Raw genomic sequence first — 20,064 nt, forward strand, 5'->3', positions numbered from 1 at the left:
CTCCAATCAGAAAAATTTTGAGATGTGATGCACTCTATTTCTGGTGTTCCCTCACTCAATCAAGTTGAGGGGATTTTGCTCAAAGTGGCAGCCTTGGTTGGGCTCCTCTACTTGACATTCCCGGTACCCCTTCCCTACTTCTCTGTCAGTACCTTCTGGGAATATTCTTAATAATTTACACAATTCCTGACTTTAGTGTCTGGAGAAATTAATCTAAGAAATGCTCTCCACTTTCACTTCCAGTTTCTGCACCAGGACAGACTTCCTCTCACACCTCCTGGTGCTCTCACCCACCCCTCCCGGATGATGGATGACCTTTCCATTGGGAAAGCGATGTAGAGTCACCACCCTAGGGCTTAGTTCCCATTTCAGCTTTCTCCTCAAAAAGAGCTTCTTTCTTCTTGAGATTGTTAAAGGAAGTTAAGCTAGGTGGTTAGTGAGCCCCAACTCTGGATGAAAATTGTCAGTGGAGAATCCTAAAACAGCCAAAGGGCTTTAGTGGAAAGACTGGTGAGATTCACATAAAGTCTATTAGGTTTAGTTAACAATACTGTACTATGGCTAATTTTCTGGTTCTGAGAAGAACTATGGTTATGTAGGATGATGACAAGAGAAGATGGGGTGTGAGGGATAAAGGAAACCATCTGCACTAAAATTAATTCATAATCAAAAGTTTAAAAAACATATTTGAAACCTAGAAAGAGTCAGTAGGAAAAAAATGTTTATAGCTATTTCATAGCTTTTCAACAACTGTGGGGCACTGGGTTTTCAGAAAAACATATTCCTGCTAGGCCTTTCAGTTATGCAAATGTAAGACAGGGATTAGCATCAGAAAAGATGTCTGAATGCTGTCTGGAAGAAGCACAATTGCTCAGGGCAATAATGTAAATGGTTGTGGATGTTTTATGCAGAGTTGCAACTCTACAGACTATTTTCCCTTTAGAGAAGTGCTTCTTTTTCAACTACAGGTAAAGCTGCACTGTACAGGGAATTGAGGTTCGGTGAACTAGGGGGCTATGTGTGCACCTGCCATGCTCGTGCATATGTGTGAATGTCTTCCACGTCCATGCATGTATGCGCTTACGTGGCCTGGTTTAACTGGCTCCTCGCAGAAAAATGTAAGAGAGTTTGAGAAGACTGAAAAGATGTACAAGTTCGTCTGCTCTTTCCTGGCAAAAGGATTAAAGCAAAAGAGCTGGACCTGGCAGAATAGAAGCAAACCAGCAATGTCCTACTGTGGAATGGATAACGAATGCAGATTTCGAGAACGGTATTGAGGCTGCACTATTTTGTTCTGATCTGTCCATCTTGTTGCCCTGTAGTCACAGAAACAAAACATGCTCAAAGTCACCGTCTCTGCTTGAGGTAAACTATCTTAGATGACATGGAAGCAAGTTGGCATTTGGGGTAAAGCTCTATGACGAGGAAGCGAAGAATTTTATAGGTGCCACAAAAGTACCATCATGCGTTTTGGAAATTAAAGAAATTGAATAGCAGACATCTATTCTTTTTTATGTTATCGTAGCTATGTCTGCCTTTGAATTCTTCACTGAAGTCTCGGGAAAGATCACAGCCTGATCACAGCTGTCTTGTGGGAATTGAAGTTGCCTGGAGTAGAGATAAGGGCTAATGCAACCATCCTCTCAGGACAGAATATTGCTCTTGGTGGTGGCTTAAGAGAGGTCAATACATTCAAAGACAGGAAGGTGACCAGCAGCAGAAGAACCAGTGCTCGCCAGCATGTGGAGATGAGCAGATGGACACCACACGGTAACAGAGGTCACAGCAATTACACAGGCTGACACCTGAACATCTTTGAAACAAAACCTCCCAAAGATAAGGGGTATAAAGAAGCCTGAAGCACTCTGTGTTAAAGGCTCTTTAATCCATACTTTTGCATAAACTGGTGAACTCTAAAGACAGTGAATTATACATGAATATTATGGCCTTTTATTCAAGTTTCCTCTTATCTCTTCTGTGAATTTGGTATCACACTGGGCAACTTTGGTGCTCCTATTGATGACAACCACTGTTAAGCCACTGTCAGTGTTATTCTGACGCTTTTTAAAATAGTAAGGGAGACCTTATGCAGGACTGTTGAAATAAAGGAAGGAAGATAAGGCACAAGTCTAAATAACGCAAAGGCAGCCAGGGATTTCCAGCCAACAAGCAGAATAAGGGAGTCAGTGGATAGAAGATTACTCAAAAGAGTCATCAGGGGCAAGGGGATTCTAGCCAAACTAATTTAATGGAATTCTTGCTAAAAAGTAGGCCAGGATGATCTGATATCAAGGATGGGGGAATTCTCACTAAACTGATTCTTAGCAAGATTCTTGCTACAACTGAGTTATGCAGGTCTGGCAAAGACAGTGGCCAAAGTCAAGGCCTAGTCAAGAAGAGAGCTCAGCAAAAGACTAACAAAAGCTAGGTCCAGGTGAGAGTTGTTGTCACCACAGAGCACAGTCCTGTAAAGGTTGTTTGCCTGTCTAAGCCAAAGATGAGTCACCCGATATAAAATAGAGGCAATTTTATCTACCTTACAGGATTATTCCTAGGATGAATTAAGATAATAAAGCATGCAATAACTTAATAAGTGCACAAATATTCTCACCCTTCCCCTTTCACTGGAGTCCAAAACTCAGTAAAAGCAGTACTATTCTTAAGCAATCATCCTTTGCCTTATTTGGCTTTTTCTCAATCTCCCCACTTTTAATTAGCATTCCACTGTAAACCTAATTCAACAAGGGTCTGTTGTAAACCTGCTATGTGTCTAGTGATAATTAAAAATGCTTATCAATTTAGGGGTCCTGGGTGGCTCAGTTGGGTAAGCATACGATTCTTCACTTCGGCTCAGGTCATGATCTCACGTTTCCTGAGATGAAGCTCTGCCTCAGGCCCAATGCTGATCACACAGAGCCTTGTTGGGATTCTCTTGCTCCTCTCTCTCTCTGCCCCACCCAAGACTCAAGCCTCACTCTCTCTCGAAACAAATAAACATTTACCCCCCCCAAAAAAAATGTGTATCAGTTTAACATTTTAGATTCAGCTCTTTACAAGGAACATCAAATGTTCCAAATTTGACATCAGGATACATGATCTCAGAGAAAGGATTTTTTAAAAAGTCAAAGCCAAAATGTCCTAAATGATGTTTAAAAGCTAATAAAAAAAAAACTCTGAAAGAAAATATTTGTATAAACGTGACAAAGGATTCATACTACTTCAGTAAAATGAAGAGCTAATTGTGTGAAAGTATTTGGATAAGCTCCCAAGATTCCACTCAAATCTTATTCTGCCATTTCTTTCTCTTTATCCTCTTCCAACAACATAAATGGGATATTAACAGACATGATGCAACAATTTAAATGTGTTTGCGCATTACTCCCCTGCTTTTCTGTGATTGCCATACAAAGGTCACACCCAGGCCCTGAGGCTTGAGTCCTAGGGGTCCCAGAAAGAATGAAGACACGTGGAGCAGATTTGAATCTGACCAGCTTTCCTCAGACCAAAATAGCCCAGCTGAGTCCAGCAGAGTGACAGCTGGTCCATGATCCGTAAATGAGGAAAATAAATATTTGCTATTTTGAGCATCTGAAATTTTGAAGTTTGTTTGCTATACGGCTTTACTGCATCAAGACTGAGTAACACATGCTGAGGGCCTCAAAGTGTAAAATTCAAGAAGCATAGACCTGTCTCTTCGGAAGTGCTCTCTCAAGTGTCAGTTCCTAATTTTCACTGTTGCAACAATATGGGTGAAGAGGAGGAGGCAACCTCTAGAGACTGCAACTCCTGGGGGGAGGGGAAAAAGACTTTATTTCCATAACCATGACCCAATAAATTTCCATTAGTAATGATATTGGTTAATATTCATTTAGGGCATTCTATTTTTCAGGAGTAACTCTCAGCTGTTGGCCTATTATTAAAGAGAATAGATTTGAAAACAATGCGCTCTGAGATCAAATTTCAGTTTTGCCTGATTAATTGTATAATGTTAACTAGGTAGATAACTTCTCTGTGCATCAGCTTTCTCACCTGTAATTTGGGTGAGAGATTATAGTTCTTATGGGATTGTTGGAAAGATTACAGGGGTTAATATACACAAGGTACGTAGAACACTGGCACCTAATGTTTATTATTATTATTATTATTATTATTATAGGTATAAATTTGTTTAATCCTTGAAACAATCCATGGAGGTGGTTGTTAGTATTCTCATTGTATAAACCTGCATGAACAGAAAAATAGCATAATGCATAATAAATAAAAGCAAGGGTTTTAGCATTAAGCTTTCACTTCCTTGATTGTGACCTTTTGCAAAACACTTAAACTCTCTATGCTTAAAGTTTTTTCATCATTAAAATGGATATAACAATAACATCTCTTTTTAGAGAAAGTAGGTGTTTATGTATTGAAAGATAGCTAGGGGGAAGTTTGGTGGTGGTCATGGAAAAGTCCTTAAAGAAGACCCAAGAGGTTCCAAAGCCCACACATATGTACATATCTCTAAATAAACATGCCAATAGAAAAATAGGTAAATGTATGACTGATTGACAAAACAAGAAAATCATTTGGCCAGTAAACCTTTAACAAAATTGAAGCTCAGTGTTTAAAAATGTAATTTAAAATGAGATGCCATTTGGCAATTATCCAATTGGAATAGGCTTTAAAAGTGACTCTCTTGGGGTGCGTAGCTGGCTCAGTAGGTACACTATGCAACTCCTGATCTCAGGGTCACAAGTTCAAGCTCCATGTTCAGCATGGAGCCTAGTGCTCCAGATAAGTTGTGGTAGAAACATCTCTTATATTGTTGCAGGAGACAGGGAGTTTGGGTTAGGGGGAGTGTAATTGAGACAACCTTACTGTAGGGAAAGTTTGTAATATATATCAATGCCTTAGATCATAAGATCCCACAAGTCTATCAACATATGAGTGGATGGATAAATTTTGGTATGTCATACAAAGGAATAGCATTCAACAATAAAAAGGACTTTACTACTGAATTTATATATATATATATTTATATATATGTATGTGTATACGTGTGTGTGTGTGTGTGTGTGTGTGTGTATATATATATATATGTAAAACCCAGATGAAGCTCAAAAACATGTTGGGTGAGGAAGCCAGAGTCATACATCTTGTACGATTCAATTTATATGAAATTTGGGGCCGGCAAATAAACGCTATGGTGACAAAAATGAAAATAGTGATTTCCTCTAGCAGGTTAGGAAGGGCTGGGGAAAGGGAGGTGGGAGAGGGGGAACTGGCTGCAAAGGAAGACAAGAGGACATCCTGGGATAATGGGATAGTCTATATTTTGACATAGGTACTATTAATGTCCCCATTTTAGAGATGAGACAACTGGTGGTAGTTGGTTGCATGGGTATCTATCTACACTGATAAAATCTCTTTGAATTGTACACTCAACATTTTATTGCAGGTAAATTTATCTCAATTTTAAAAGAGGAGGGCGAGGATCTTAAAAAGATTCATATGGCATTCCCCAACAATTTTAATACTGGGAGAGTATCTTAAGTGTTAAAAGACATGTATACTAGATCTGAAACAGACACTTCGCCAGACAAGATATACGGTTGGCAAAAAAGCATATGAAAAGATGCTCCGCCTCCTATGTCATCAGGGAATTACAAATCAAATAAGCATAGACATGGACAGAACATGGACAACACCAAATGCTGGCAAGGATGTAGAGCAAAAAGAACTCTCATTCTTGCTGGTGGGAATGTAAATGATACAGCCACTTTGAAATGCAGTTTGGAAGTGTCTTATGAAACTAAACATACTCTACCATATGATCCAGGAAGTGTGCTCCTTGGTATTTACCCAAACAAGTCCAACACTTATGTCTACGCAGAAACCTGCTGAAGGATGTCTATAGCAGCTTTATTCATAATTGCCAAAACTTGGAAGCAACCGCCAAGATATACTTCAGTAGATGGAGGGATAAATAAACTGTGGTATATCCAGGTAATAGAATATTAATACACTAAAAGGAAATGAGCTGTCAAGCCATGAAAAGACATACAGGAACCTTAAATGTTTTGAATTGCACACTTAAGTGTATATTTAATTGCACATTTCCACACACTAGGTGAAAGAAACAAAGCTGGAAAGTCTACATACTGTATCATTTCAATTATATGCCATTCAGAAATAGGCAAAACTCTTAGACAATAAAAGATCAGCGGTTGCCAGTGGCTGGAGCGGGGGGATAAGTAAATAGGCAGAGCACTGAGGATTGTTCCAGCGGTGAAAATACTCTGTATGATACTATAATGATGAATGTGTGTCATTATAAATTTGCCCAAGCCAACAGAATGTACAAAACCACGCGTGAAAACTAATGAAAACTATGGACCTCAGATGATAATGATGTGTCAGTTGAGGGTCACCAATTATAACAAACATACCACTGCTCTGACGGCTGATAATGGGGGGGAAGCTCTGCATGTGTGGTAGCAGAGGGTAAGTGGGAAATATCCATATCCTGGTTCCATTTTACTGTGAACTGAAAATTGCTCTGAAAAATAAAGTCTATTAAAATTTTTGCTTTAATTAAAAGAAAGGTAAAAATGCCCTTCAAAATTCCAGAGTGAGATACTTGGAAATGTTTGGAATTTGAATAGTCAGACTACTTAGAGTTTATATCAACAAAGAAGCAAGTCTGAAAAGAAAAAATAGCAAAAGTTCTTTGACCAAACAGGAGAGAGAAAGACATGTCTGTGATTTCCATAAACTGTAATCTCTATACACTCCCTTAGGCAAGTTTTGTTTGCCCTCTCCTTTGTTACTGGGAGTCGGCATTGTTTCTGTTTCCACTTCTCATTGGTTATCTTGGGCTCAAAAGACCTTCAGAGCTAGGAGGAAAGACATTGTGCCAGTAAAGATGTATGGAAGTATTTATCATTGTTTATAGCAATTAAAAATTTGAAAAACCTAAACATCCACATAGTGTGATACTTTCCTTAATAAATAATATTATAAATAATATATTACATTATAATAATAATAATAATATAAATAGTATAACAAAAAATATTGTGGAAGCACACACGTGGAAAACAATCCCAATTTATGTCCTACTGGTAATGTGACCTTGAACAAATCTAAGCATCAGTGTTTTCACATGTGAAATGGGGACATTGATAGAGTCATTGCAAGGGTTGAATTAGTTAATATGTGTAAAGAAATTATCAAAGACTAAATTCTAAGTAAGCATTACTTGTTAATATTTTAGAAATTTATTTTATAAAAAAATAAATTTATTTTATAAGAAATAGCATATGAAAGAAATGAAACATTGGTTTTTTGGGTGAAATGTTTAATAGTGATCCTTAACTTCCTCTTTATTTTTATTGCTATTTTAAACTGTTCTCACCATGAATATTTATTTAGGAAACATAAAAGGTAAAATTAAAGAAGTCTTTGCACAATCATTTCTTTCACTAATAATGTGGCTTTAGATGTTCTTTCTGGAAAAAAATTAAATTTGAAAGCTATAAATAGATGAAGAAAATCAGATATGTCTTGGAAAACAAGCATTTTGTTTCCAACTATATTTTAGGATACTGTATAGGATTTATTTGACTAAGCTTTTTACAAACTTTTGGTCTTAACTGTTATTATGTATGTATTCATTCATTCAAATATCTGTTGAGTATCTGTTTGAAAGACAATGTGAATGTTACAAACATGAAGCAGGACAACCTGTGGTGACAACTTTTTCCTTTCTCATAATTAAGTAATAATTTCAAGTGTACCAATCAGTTTCCATAGGATCCAGTGGAAAGTATGCTTCCACATTTCTCTCAGTTTTAGCAATACATCAATGTTAAAAGCCAATCTTATATTTAACAAATATTTAGTATATATCTACTGGGCTCAGGGAACTGTGACAGACACCAGAAATGCAATGGAATAAAACGGACATGATTCCAGCCCCCACAGAGTTTACACATACAGGGGAGAGACAACATACACCAAATTAAAAGAAAAAGCATTTTGTAATTACAAATTGTGATATCTGTTATGAAGGGAAAGAATGGCATGCGCTAACAGGATGAAAGTAATTTGGGATATTTAAGGGTGACTCAAGTGAGGTGGTGAGGAGAGCATTCCAGGAAGAAACAATAGCATGAGCAAAGGCCCCAAGTAGGAAACAACATGATGTTCTTGAAGAACTAGAAGGAGTATAGCTGCAACATTTAAGCTGAAGACAGGAGTCAGATGAAGCGGAGAGATACTCGTCACATGGGGGCTTTATTGTCAATAAGACATGATGATGCATTTAATCCAAGGGAGAAACAAAAATGTTCAGGATGACAGTTCTATGTCTTGAGTGATTGGAAAGATGGTGATGTAATTAAATGAGATGAGAAAAGGTAAACCAGCAGGAATTTAAAGGATGAGATTACAAGTTCAACTGAGACAACCAAGTTACACAGGCAATTAGAAAAACAAGACTACATCTCCAGGTGAGATCTGAGCTAGAAGTATAAATGACATAGGAGATTATAATAGAACTCCAAAATCCTCCCCTAGCTCCCAGAATTACCAACTGGGATACAGATAGTGAGTCCTAGAAAACTGAAAGTAGTCACCTTGCCATGTGAACTCAAATGACCTGCCTGCTCTGTTCACCTGATATTTTTTCACTCCCACCAGCCTACCATCAAGGCTGCAGCCACACCTAAAGCACATGGGTCAGTTCTGAAATGTTTATAAAAGCATGAAGAGATGGCTTCTATTTACCTGAAAGCCTTTTTGGACTCAGACAGCTGATTTTGTATTATCCAATACACTATCATGAAGGAATGGAATAGTCGAGGTAAATATGGAAAACATAAGATGTTATTGTCCAATTGATTTAACATGTTTTTCATGTCAGTCTTCTTTTGTAATAAAACATGTCCAATTACATCATCATCCATCAGAAGTTGACAAACCTCAGAGACTTTATTGTAGAAAAATAAAATGAAAAGCAACTACCTTCACAAGAATTCATTTTTTTACATTTTTTAGAGATGTTTATCAGTAAAAAGATGGTACAGCTTGCAAGCTGTTGGCATGTTTAACAAGATGGCTATTACTTTAAATATATAATGTACTTAAACAATATTGGTATTTTTTCAATCTCTATAAGTAGAAATATTTTTTTTAATTTTTAATATTTATTAATTTTTTGAAAGAGAGACACACAGCACAAATGGAGGAGGAGCAGAGAGGGAGGGAGACACAGAATCAAGGCTAGAACTCACAAACCACAAGATCATGTTGGACACTTAACCAGCTGAGCCACCCGGGAGCCCCAAGTAGAAATATTTTTGCTAAGAAAATATTATAGGTTTACTTCAGTTTTTAATACATAAAGAAGATGTGGATAAAAGAGTTTCTTAAAAAAATGTATAAGGATCCTATAATATCTTTAATGCTTAATATTTTTAATGGCTTAATCTCTTTAGTGCTTTTGTTCAGTGGTATTCCCAATTTATAAAATATTAGTTTTTTCCTGAAATTTTATCTCATTAGAAAAAGAATCAAATGTACTTTAAAAATATATACATGTTCTTAAAATTCAGAAGGTATTGGTTTAGCACGTAAGGTCTGTTTGCACTTCAGACCTTGAATCATCTTTAAGTACCATATTAGGTGTTAATCCTAAAATACCAATAAGTAATCCCAAACAAATACTATTTAAAATTTTTCCATTATACTCATAAAATACATTTATAGTCCTTTAATAACTGATTTACTAATTTATTTTTATTTGTCAATATAATTTCCCTTTTCCCCAGCGAATGAAAATTTTTGCAGAACATTAAATACACACACACACACACACACACACACACACACACACACACACACACATAAAACCTATGAAGTCAGGGATAAGAATGTCTGTCTCCTCTTGTCATCCTTATATGGGGCAAGGGGGAGAGCTTCTCTGGATGGCTTCTGAAATATTTTAACATCTTAGGGCTCTTCAGAAGACAGCTAGAAAACCACTTTCATAGATGGATGCATTGTTTGGTTTTCATTATTTCTAGCATCAGCAAATATAGATAGTCAATATCTATCTAAATTGTTCAGGCCATTTGTAACATATATTGAAATATACATCTAATCTTTTCCTTTAGTTTTCAGTAACACAAATGCCATTTTGCTTCTGATTTGAAGCCAAAGGAAAAAAACAAAAAAGTGAACATTTCAGAAGTGATTTACAAAACATTTAAAAGCTTCAAGGATGTCAGTTTATTCCCATGAAATACAACAGAGAACATGTTCCCATGGGGCCCCTGGTTTGCTAAGCTGTTCTGTCTTGCATGGTGCCTGTACCCCTTCAGAGCTTTTGTGTTTGGTTACATGGCTTAACCAATTATGTATTTTTGTATATATATTTGGGTCACTGTGGAAAGGAGGTAGTTCTCTCTTCTGCCAACATCCTGTGTTTAATTCTAGATTGTCCACCTCTCAGAATCAAGCTGACTCTCATTTTACACATCTGCAGCCTCAAAAGAAAACAGCCCTCAGTGAAAATGATCTGTGAGCCAGGAGAATATGGATCTTTTCAATTAAGTTGATTTCTTATGTAATCTTCTTTTTATTGGTTTTCTCAGTACAAAAATTTGAAAAACTTCATACCTCCCAAAGTTTACAAGTCTGTATCTTGAGGGTGTGGGTGTGTGTTTGTGTGTGTATGTGTATGTGCTTGCATGTACCATTATATAAAATTCCAGATAGGGTGCGGACCAACCTAATGAGTCAGTCCATTAAAACATATCTATCATCCATCATAGTCTTCCTCAGACAGGAGAGAGTTGATAAATGGTCAGCACTTGGCCAGAAAAGAATGAAGAGGCTGAGTAACAATGACCACTGACCTACTTCTCTTTCATTATTTAGTAAAATATCTGTAGTCTAATGTTACAAGTTTTCTCAGGAAATATGTGTATGTGTGTGTGTGTGTGTGTGTGTGTGTGTATTTTGCCATCTATTAAGATAATTTTTTTATCCTTTAAAGTATTAAAATGTTAATTTATGCCATACATTTCCAATGACTGACTCATTCTTGAATTCCTAGAATAAATCCTAGTTAGTGATAATGCATTTAACTTTTCTTATAGTCTTAGAATAGATTTCTTCAAATCTATTATTGTTGCTATCATTAAGACTTTATTTTTTCAGAGCAGTTTTAGGTTCACAGCAAAGTTGAAAATAAGGTACAGAGATTTTCAAACTTGTTTTTTAGATCATTGATTATGCATGCTCTGTTTCTCAGATTTGACTATTGGGATTTTGCTAACTTTATAAAGTTAATTGGGAAGGCTTCTTTCATTTGCTGGGTTCCAAAAAACTCTACATAGCAAAGGAATTATTGACACCTTGAAGCTTTCATTGAACTCTCTTATAATTATGGCCCAAATGCTTTTTGGATACTATTCATTAACAACTTCCCAATTTCTACTCTACATATCAGTCAGCTGGGATTTCTAACTTTTCTTCAGTAAATTTATATCTATTTCCTCTAGATTTTCAGGTAAAAGAATAAAAAGTTACAAACACCAATATATCTGAGTATTTCTTCCTTTTCAGTTCCCAAAGTGTGGTTTTTTTCTTTTCTTTTCCCTCTCTCCTTTGTCCTTTGTAATCTGGCCTAGAATTATCTGTGTTATAAATCCTTTCAAAAACTGGATTGTGGATTTATCATGATGGTGATTTTTCTGTTTCCTAATTTCTGCTTATATCCTTTTACCTACTTCCCACCTTAATTTAATTTAGTTTTTTCTTTTCTAGCTTCTTGAAGTGAATCTTTAGATTGTCTATACATATGTCATTTACTTATGCTTGAGCATTTGAAACTTTGAATTTGCTATGAAGAACAACTTGGTTCACTTTGTTTAAATGTTTTCATCATCATTATTTTCTAGGTAATTTGTAATCACAAATTTAATTTCTTCAATAATTTGAATATTTAGAAGACTTATCAATAGTCCAAGTCACTTTTCTATTTATTATTTCATTATAAATTTCCAGTGTTATCACATTTTTCAGGAATTTAGAGATGAATGTGGAAATTTAAAAACATATATGAAACTAGACATGGAGTGGGGATTACCATCTAATTAAAATAATATAAGGGATGGTAAATGATGAACAATTTCATTTTTTATAAGGTTAATTCATCAGATCCATTATCATTAAAAACTCAAACAGCATATGATTGCAAGTATTTTGTTCTGTCACTAATAGGAAAATGGTGACAATGTATTAATTGCATTACTGAATGAAAATAAAAACTAACGCAAAAATAGTATCAGAGAACACTTTGTAAAGAACAAACAATGTCAGCTGGCGTGCCAAAAAGTTGATACAAACCCTATTACAAATCAAAGCATATGGTTCTATTAGGGCTCACCTGCTATGACTTCACTAATTAGACATTTAATTTTACCTTCTCCTTCACAGCAGCCATGCTTATACTCAATAACTAGCACTAAAGACTTTAATAGGTATAGTCAAAGTACATCACTTAGTGTATCTGGACATTTAGTGCAGAGAATAAAGAGAGGCTTGGAATTTTTAGATTTCAAAAATGTCTAACAATCTGACTACATAGGCCAATTCTAATTACATTCTAATAATGCTAAATTTAAGGCTTAAGTTTTGTAATACTACATGACTCTTATGATGGATTATATATTTTTTTTTTCTTCCACAATCTCTCAGATTAATTATATTGTCAAGAATGTCAGATCTAAAACTAAAATGATATTTTTCATTAGACAGTATAGTAGTCAATTTTGTCAGGTACTTTCTGTTCAACCTTACCTATCAATGTGTGCATCTTCAAGCAAATCCATTTCTCTGTCACAATATATTGTAGCCATTTTATCCATGACACAGAAGCTAAGAAGGACTCTGTTTGGCTGATCAAATACTATTTCCATGACAAGGGTTTATAATTTCATTATCAAAATCACCTTCTGGCTGACTCTAGCTTGATGCTCTCAGAATAGAAAGACTTACCATTTGTGGAGTATTTCTCATTTTAAATGCCTTAATTTTACAAAATTTCAAACTGACCAAAGTCAGGACAGTAATTCCTATAATAGAATTTACAAACTTGCTCTAATTAATACTATTTCCAGGTCATTTTGTAGTCATCCTCCCAGTGATAGGAGATAATATTGCCCAGCTCTAGTAAGAATCAAATTATCAAGGCAATGTGAAAGAAATAAGGACGAATGCTAGAGAATTATTTAAAAAAAATTGGAAGGTCTGCTAAATGGGATTTAAAAAAATAAAGGGAAAACAGAGCTTTAAGGAAGAAAGATAATATATACTTGCAGCTTATACTTACATAGATACCAGTATAATGTAGATATGAGTATCAGTTAACATTTTAAATCACTGAACCCTCAGTTACATACCTTGGAGAGGGGCAGTACAGCTAAGAATGATAGTCCTGTAGACTTGTTCTCTTTAGCTAAGGATTGGTTTAGGCATGGTCACATGATAAGACTTTGACCAATGCCAGAGGGATTCTGAGATGGTTTTCCTCATTTTAAAAAAGAGAAATCAGGGGCGCCTGGGTGGCTCAGTCGGTTGAGTGTTGACTTCAGCTAAGGTCATGATCTCATGGTTTGTGGGTTCCGGCCCCACTACAAGCTCTGTGCTGACAGCTCAGACCCTGGAGCCTGCTTTGGATTCTGTGTCTCCCTCTCTCTCTGCCCCTTCCCCAACTCACACTGTCTGTGTCTCTCTCTCAAAAATAAACATTAAAAATTTTTTTTTAAGAAAAGTGAAATCAAATAGGATCATTTTGCCAGTGAGATCATCACAGAACTGTGATAACTGTGATGTCTGGAACTTCAGCAACAATGTTGGACTCCCTTCGAAGGGAGTCAGCCTAAGACCAAATATACTCAAGATGACAGAAAAGAAAAGAGAAATGCTCAGGGAATCATGATGACATCACTGAGCCATTAAGTTAGCCAGACTCAGACCTGCTGTTGGTATGTGAACCCAGAATACTGTCTGTTATGTGAGATCATAAATGTCCTTAAGCCAATTAAGCTTATCTTTCAACTTTTTTCCTGTGAAAGGAGATAGAGATATAGGGTAGTAGTGATAGAGAGGCAGGGGTGGGAGGACTAAAAGAAGGTATGTTATTTATCCATTGCTGCATAACAAATTATACCAAACACAATTTAAATCAACAAACATTTACTTTCACACGCAGTTATGAGCTTCAAGACTTTTGGAGCTATTGAGCTGAGTGGGTACCTCTTAAGATTGCAATCAAGCTGTCTGTCAGGGCTGCAGTCTCTAAAAGACTCGACTGGGGCTGGGTATTCGGCTTCCACACCCATTCATGTAACTTTAGGCAGGATGCTTTAGTTCATCATCACTTGGACATTACCGTGGAACTGTTCCCAACATGGCTCCCCTGAGCAAGTGACCCAAGGAAAAGAGAAAGAGCGCATACAAGACAGCGTGTCAGAGGGAGTGTGCACTCAAGATGGAAGATGCAGTCATTTTATAACCTTTTCCTGGAAGTGATATACCATCACTTCTGCTGAATTCTATTTACTAGAAGCAAGTTGTGAAGTTTAATACGCACTCAAGGAGAAGGGAATTAACCGCTACTCTGAAGAGAGGAGTATCAAAAAAAATTTGTGGACACATTTTAGAACCATCTGGGCTTAATTTTCAAGATAAAGAGATCTGAAATATTTAAATACTGAAAGGAAGTATTCAGCATAGACAAAAGTGGAGGACATTTCTGTGTATTAGCGTCTGTTTTCTCTATGTGTTAAGTAGTAAGATCATTTGCTTAAGATGTTCGATAGGCAGTACATGTAGAGAAGTAAGTTAAATCGAAAGAACTGAAATGGCAATTAGGTAAAAGTTGTAGAGATACAGGTAAAAATATGTTAAAAGCTATAAAAGAATTCTATATTATATAGATAATTCCACACAGTTCTGTAGCAATACCTTGAATGAATATGTTTCTATGAAAACAAATCTTACCATAGCCATCATCAGAGAAATTAGAAACCCTAATTTTAAAGTTTTCCAGGAAAAAAATCACATATGCATGCATGTGCGTGCACACGCACGTGCGCGCGCGCACACACACACACACACACACACACACACACATATAGCACCGCATACAAACGGGTTGACTAAAGAATTCCTTAAAACATTTATGAAATCATAAAATTCATCTGATACACAAACTCTTACAGAGCTTACAAAAAAAGGAAAAAATACCTTTTCAATTGTTTTATGGAATGTATTTCCCTTGTACAAATAGGTTAGTTCAATTCTTTAAAAAATGAAAACAGGTATTTAAACTTTGTATTTCTCTACAGCTTTAACATGGGGCCAAGCTTTGTGCACCTGACCTAGGAAGAATTTCTGAAGTTCATTTCATTACAACAATTTTGCTAATGGAGCATTGATTATTTCCTAGAACAGTGAGAAACATTGCTGTATCAGATGAGAGCTAACAGTATATAAGAATATTCAAGCATTCCATTAAAAGAACACAGCTAAAACAACTATTTTCCAGGAAAGCAAAAATGGCTTAGTATCAGGAAATATCTTTTAACCTACCAATTGATCAAAGATGGTAGTGGAAGAATGCTGGTTGTCTTCTTGATAGATGTCAGAAAGCAATTTGATATAACTCAACATCACTACTGTCAAGAACTTCCTTAGCATAACAAAAGTATTCATCTCAAAGCAATAGCCTATTTTATAATTAATAGTTAAGAAATAATTAGAAGGCACATGAAAGTCAGAAGCAAGACAATTGTAAACGGAAGAACTCATCTTCCAATTACCGCTCCCATTCCCAGAAGAGACCTGCTTTACAATCTGAGCTAGCCCAAATTAAAGGAAATCTGTCATTTCACTCTTTTGGCAGTACTTTGCATTGCTAATAGTGGAGAAATGGGAAGATGGCCCTTCAACAAAATTAACTTCTTAATGAACACACCAAGTTTTTGTACACACAAAATTATTCAAGTAACCCAATTTTTTTGACAAAAAAAGCAACATGCATTTGAAGTCTTCATATGCCTGGGGAGAGCTGACACATGTAAGAGTTCCTGCATATACTTAAATGAGTAGAATAAGGGTCTGTAGGAGGAGCTGCCTATGGAGTGGAATAACAGGTACAACTTCTTGGTTACAGATAGCAATCTAGGGAGAGTGAGATGACCTGGGATGTATTCCATGTGTTTAAAGAAAACGACAGCTACGGTTAAGCATCCTACTCTTGATTTCAGTTCAGGTCATGGTCTCACCGTGGTGAGATCAAGCCCCGCATCAGGCTCTGCGCTGATAGTGTGAAGACTGCTTGAGGTTCTCTTTCTCCTTCTCTCTTTTCTCCTCCCCCACTCGTTCTCTCTCTCTCTCTCTCTCTAAAATAAATAAATAAACTTAAAAAAGGGAGAAAGAAAATGACAGCTAATAGTGAATTTTAAGTTGTTTCCAGATGCATGGGTACTGTAAATTCCCTTCTGCTCTCTTGGTCTACTGCATACCAGCATTGTATTGGTATGACTTCAATACATAGAGAAAGGAAGGTAGTCATAGAGGCAGAGACCACAGAAGCAGAGGTACTGAGCCTACATCAGATATTAAAATTTAGAATAAGATGAAATCACCATGAGAATACAAGCCCCAGAATTTTCAGAAATCGTGAATAATAAGCTAGAATTCTCATAGAACTTGGGATGGGAGGCTTACTTGCTTAATTTGCAAATTAAATAAAATAGTAACCTGGAGGCATAGGGGTTCACAAAGATACCCAGTATCGCCAGTATTATTTAACTCTGATTTTATGTTTTTATTCAATGCAATCATACAAGGAAACGGAAGACATCATATGAAGGGAGAAGGCAAAAATATCAATATTTGCCAAAGCAAGGTTTCATACCTGGAAAACTGAAAAGAACCAATGAGAGAATTTAGTAAGGTAGCTTGATTAATATGCAAAATATCAATGTTTTCTTCCACCAGCAGTAACCACTTTGGAAGTATATAAAGCTGCTCTATTTAGCAAGTAAAAATCTAGGAGGCCCAGTTAAATTTGAATTTCAGATAAACAATGATTTTTTTCATATCAGTATGCCCCATACAATATGTGGAACATACTTATACCAAAAATTCATACTTCCACTAAAAAAAATGTTTATCTGAAATTTAAATTTAATTCAGCATTCTGAATTGTATTTCACTTCTCTAGACCAGAGGTATAAAATGTCGCCTGAGAAAAGCAAGGTGCAAGTCGTGGGGCCACCTTCAGTTTTCCTGTGTAGGGATAATCACTGGCTCTACTATTCAACAGTGATTTTCACCAGTCTGTATTTTCAACTTTTATAGTTGTTTTTCAAATTGCAGCTAAATTGTGGACTATAACTTTTAGTAATTAAGTTTTAATTCTGTGTGAATTCTCATATTTTGGGCCCAGCGAGGCCTTTTTGGCATCTGGTTGAATTTTCCAGGCCTGTTTCACATGGTTAAAGTTTATCAGTATCCTCCCCTCTTCAAACAAATACCCACCTGCTTGCTCACATAGCATCGGCTGCTGTGCGCCCAGTCGTCTGCAAAGCTTGCCAGGTGCTCACATCAGCAGCACATCGGCTCTCCCATATGGTCTGAGAGGGCCCTCAGGGGAGCTCAGGCCACACTTTGGGGAACTCTGCTGTAGTACATTAAACATTGACCATGGCACAGGACAAGGGACCAGCTGTTGAGCCGGAACATCCCAGAATCTGAGTTTGCAAAGTTTTAAAAAGGGCAGTTGTTACTGGCTGACGAGCCACATTTCCCCGAAGGGTGCTGTGTTCTTGGGAGGCAGCCATTCCAGTATTTCAAAGATTAAGTTATAACTGAACAATGCATGAGGATGTATAAAAAGTAATTTACCATTTTATAATTACTTTTAATTAACCATTTTATAATTACTTCCTTCATGGTAATGCCTCTGGGCCTGATTGTGAAAACAATTATCGGCTGGGAATTTGCATACCAGTTATAGGCCTTAACATAAACTCCATAAATGTAGCTATTTCTTGGTACTTATTTGGCATATCAGGAAATCATGGTTGTAACTATATATTATTCACTCTCAGTCTTCTTCCAAATTGGAAGGAAAAATAAAAAGAAGAATGTGCCTCTTTTCAGAAAAGTGTTTGAAATAATTACAGATTATTTTATTCTATAGTCACTTAAATGTTCCACGACTATCTACTTTTTAAAACAAAAAGCCAAAAGTTCTCCCTCTGGCCTTCAAGGTATTCTCCAGATCCTACCCTTACCCAAGAATACTGAGCTGTCACCAAAGTTAATGCAGTGTCCTCACACACAAGAAATGTCTACATTTAAAAACTACAATATGCTCCTGGCCTTCTTCTGTAACTGATGATTAACATCACAATATTGTCAATTAAATCAATTGTACTACTTAAAAAAAAGTAATGCATTTTTAAATATCAGAACAGAGACCAGTCGAATCACAGAATTCACAATAAAGCCTATTTAAACGAAAGAAGAATTTAAAAAAAAAAAGAAAGAAGAATAAGGAAGCAGAATGCCCTTAACTGCTGTGAGTCTAGACTTCTCCTTCTCATTAGCTTCGGCATGGATTATGATCCAGTACTGACTTTCACACCTGCATTAGGAAAATTAACGGAAGGGTGTATGACCCTTGTCTGCGTGTGCTGGCCACCAACTAGCACATTATGGTTCCTTGGAAGAGACTAATGAGAAAATTATTAATAACTAAGGGAAGTTTATTGTTCTCTATTAGCCAGACACTGATGTAGCAGCCTTGACCTAAAGTCAAAATAAATATAATAGGAAAATTGCCTGGGACTTTGGTCAAGCAAGGCTGGCATTCAAAGCTTCCTTCTTATTCTAGTCCCCATTACACTTTGCTCTCACCAAGTGTGAGTAAAGGAGAGTCACCACCTACAAAATGCCTCCATATTTTTAATTGTTCTCAAGGCCATTACTTGTGGTTACTCAATGCTCTTAACACAAATTCCTCTAGGGCTGAGGGAAGGAAAACTGGACTTCTCCTTTTAACAAGAAAAAATAATACCTTATTATTTGTGCTTTCCTTGTTTTTCTTAGATTCTAGAGAGCTCAGAAACCAATTCTTTTCAGCAAACAGAACTCTTGGATAGAAATTCCACCTCTTTTTATCTTTTAGCTTTGAATTTTGTCTTTTAGTTGTGCTAATAGGTGTTTGTCTCTCATCATGTCTGGGCAATTGGGGATCCCTTTGGGGATAAATAGGTAAGATTACCTCAAGTATCAGCTGAAATACTTTTGTTTCATATGATGTTTCTTGTCTTTCCAACTTCACCCAAGTTTCAGTAAACCATTGGGATAGCCTGCTGTACATCTGCTTGCCTTCCAATTTTGCTCCTGGAAATCCCTTCATTATGCATACCCACAAATCTCATCCTGCATTTATTCTTCCAAGATCCTTTGAAGCTCAGCACTTATCTCCTCTCAACCATTGAGCCTTTACTGACTGTTCCAGCCCCTCCTGATTTTCCAACCAGTAAGGCTCTTAGCATAGATGCTACTAGGTTCTTTGATTTTTTCCCCCTGAAGTCAGAGTTAATCTCTGTCTCTTTAAAGAGATAATAAGGTTTATGAGATCAATGTCCAAGTTCTCACGTATACGTAAAGGTTTGAGAAATTTTTGTAATGGACAAGTTTTAGTCATTTAAAAAATATAGCTTTTCCCAGTTTGAATGTTATTTATAACACATTATTGCTTAGCTAACCACACAAAACTAATCCAGTCACATTACATCTAGTGTTCTTTTTTTTTTTTAAGTTTATTTATTTTTGAGACAGAGAGAGACAGAGCATGAATGGGGGAGGGGCAGAGAGAGAGGGAGACACAGAATCAGAAGCAGGCTCCAGGCTCTGAGCCATCAGCCCAGAGCCCGACGCGGGGCTCGAACTCACGGGACTGCAAGATCGTGACCTGAGCTGAAGTCGGAG

General features: G+C 36.5%; 1 protein-coding gene across 1 annotated transcript in view; it reads left to right on the forward strand.

The window, feature by feature from the left end:
- Positions 1-1,016: 1,016 nt before the first annotated feature.
- LOC131486310 (ABC transporter F family member 4-like) overlaps positions 1,017-20,064 on the forward strand; it is a 200,658-nt gene continuing 181,610 nt past the window's right edge. Inside the window, exons 1-2 of the mRNA XM_058686390.1 lie at positions 1,017-1,270; positions 1,556-1,770. Coding sequence (XP_058542373.1) covers positions 1,017-1,270; positions 1,556-1,770 — 469 coding nt within the window. The remainder of the gene's footprint in view (positions 1,271-1,555; positions 1,771-20,064) is intronic.

Source organism: Neofelis nebulosa, chromosome 9 (genome assembly GCF_028018385.1).
Source record: "Neofelis nebulosa isolate mNeoNeb1 chromosome 9, mNeoNeb1.pri, whole genome shotgun sequence".
Lineage (NCBI taxonomy): Eukaryota > Metazoa > Chordata > Mammalia > Carnivora > Felidae > Neofelis > Neofelis nebulosa.